Genomic DNA, 2,536 nt, shown 5'->3' with positions numbered 1-2,536 from the left:
AAATCTAAAAGCTGAACTACTTAATTTGAAGTTGTTTTGGGGAGGTTTTATAGAAGGAATTTTCAGTTATTTAACCTAGGTCTTTAAACTCAGGGAGTTCAAACAAAATAGTAATGTGAGTACAGTACTAAATTATAGCATAGTATCAATATTTTTTATTACTATTATGTAGTAACAGTGAAAACTACCACTATAATTTTTTAAATGTGTAAAAAATGAGTTGTGTAATTATAAACAAAGACTTGTGTAATTATATTTAATTCAATTAAGTTATAAACATTGTGCTAATTTACTGTTGTGAAATACTATTTCAGTAATATCAGATGTTATTGTTGGTAAATAGAAGGGCTTTGTCACAATGGTCTATTAACGATAAGACAAATGATAAATCAGAGGAGTTGAAGATAGAAAAGTATATCGTGCTTATTACTTTACATGCTCACTTTACCAAGAAAGTTTTGGGAAATTAAACACTAGGTTTCTTCTTAGTTACATACTTACAACTAATAAGTGAAGTGGAAGAGTGGCAAGAATTGATCCATTTGACTGCAGAAAACACAGGCTACTTCTGACAGGAACCTGAAAACAGTGTGTGGTATTATGACAAAAGAATTAGCCTCAAAGGCAGATAGAACTGAGTTTTCTATTCTGGCTCTGCTGCTTATTAACCATTTAACTTTGGCCAGTTATATAATATTTCCTCAGCTTGGCTTTCTTATGGTATTTGTAAATGGAATAATTCCTATCTTGCTGAATTGTTGTAAAGATTAAATGAAATGAAAATTAGTGAAAACATCTAGCACATATAGTGTGTGCTCATTAAATACTGTACCTCTCATACCACTTTTTAGTGATAGTGGGGAAAAACTTTTTCCTTCTCTGAATTTTATTTTGGCATTTATGTTATAAGCCATGCAGCAGTGGAATTGCTAGAAATGCAATTATGGTGTGGCAATTACAGAGACAGCCTCATTGCTCCACCTGCGCCATAGGCCCAAATGTTTGTATTGCGTGTATTTTACTTGTGAAGATGATAGAGCTATTATTTTGGGGAGAAGAATAATTGAAGAATTGTTATGATTGTTCAGTGCTGACCTTGTATGGTGTAAAGCATTTGTGTACTTAAGGCCATATTAGATGTGTAAGAAATTACCTAATTTTTTAATATCAGGAAATCACTCTAAGAGTTAAGAATTCAGTATTTTGTTACATTTCTTATTTTAACATGATGCACAGTCCAAAAGAAAATGAGTGAATGAAGTTATTTTTAAATTATATGTGTGATGAGGTTGTGCTAGTTACTGGGAATATTAATGTATAAGACAGTCTCAGTCTTCAAGAGCTTATAGTAAGGTAGAAATCCTTATAGTACAGATAAAAGGTAAGTAAAATAGAGAATAATACAGATCACCCACTGCTTGAAAATATTTTCTTTATGGTAAAATTTGTTTTAAATTTATAGTACAATATTTATAGTACATATAGCATAGAGGTCAGCAGTGTGTTTAGTCCAAAATGCCACTAGTAAATAATTCCTTTCAGAGTTATTGGTGTAAGCTAAAAAGAAGAAATAAAGGGAGATAGGGGAAAAAAAGGTTATAGAACAAGAGAATCTAAGTTGGTGGGGGCCCAGGGTGGCAGGTAGAGAAAAGAAAAGGTGTATTTCGTGAGAAATGTAGGTATGCTTCAGGTGTCACTGGGATCTTAAGAGACTTACAAATCAAATGTTGTATTAAAACCCATCTGATTGGAAAAATTAGGCACAGAATGATTGGGTTAAATATAACGAATAGAACATTTAAAATATTGTTTCTGGTTCATAAGCCACTAAGGTCACACACAACCTCTTGAGCCATGCTGACTTTAAAACAAATGCAGTATATTAATTTGTCCTTCTGTTAAATCATCTTAATAAAATAAAATAAAATAAAATGAATTCTTGATTTTTGTTTTAGTGTCTTTGCAAGATATAACAATGAGAAAAGCTTTCCGAAGTTCTACAATTCAAGATCAGCAGCTTTTCGATCGGAAGACTTTGCCTATTCCATTACAGGAGACATATGATGTTTGTGAACAGCCTCCACCTCTCAATATACTCACTCCTTATAGGTCCGTAAGCTAATAAATAAGAGGGCCTGTTATTTATATCAGACTTATTATTTAAATGCTAAATCCCTATTCTTTATTTTGTTGCACTTATAACCAACACAAAGAGTCCTTCCTGTCCACCATCTTTAGAAAACCTTTGCTTTATTCACTAGATGAGTTGCTAAGGTTCTGGCATATAAAAGACAAGATTTATTCAAGGGAGTCGTTTTGACATGTATTATTAAGAAAAGCCACTGGCAAACTTAATGTGAACAGATAGGGAGTTGTCATTGTCCTTTTAGTTTAATTTTTAGTCACATAGAAAATTTAAAAAGAGTTCAAAATTCCACCCTACTAATAAAGTGAACATTATAATTTTTGCTTATTTTGTCTACTCTTGATCTGTATACATTAACTTCTTACATAATGAATATATAGTATCTGTTTT

General features: G+C 31.7%; 1 protein-coding gene across 2 annotated transcripts in view; it reads left to right on the top strand.

Annotated features, from left to right (window-relative positions):
• The window catches only part of WASF1 (WAS protein family, member 1), a 73,953-nt gene that overhangs the window by 59,068 nt on the left and 12,349 nt on the right, over positions 1 to 2,536 (top strand). For both annotated transcript variants that reach the window (XM_012651199.1, XM_012651200.1), the window contains one exon: positions 1,956 to 2,109. In XM_012651199.1, the coding sequence (XP_012506653.1) occupies positions 1,956 to 2,109 (154 nt within the window). The remainder of the gene's footprint in view (positions 1 to 1,955; positions 2,110 to 2,536) is intronic.

The sequence above is a fragment of the Propithecus coquereli genome, unplaced genomic scaffold, assembly GCF_000956105.1.
Source record: "Propithecus coquereli isolate 6110/MARCELLA unplaced genomic scaffold, Pcoq_1.0 Scaffold35, whole genome shotgun sequence".
NCBI lineage: Eukaryota > Metazoa > Chordata > Mammalia > Primates > Indriidae > Propithecus > Propithecus coquereli.
The sequence above is the reverse complement of the archived record's forward strand: the minus strand, read 5'-3'. Positions and strand labels throughout refer to the sequence as shown.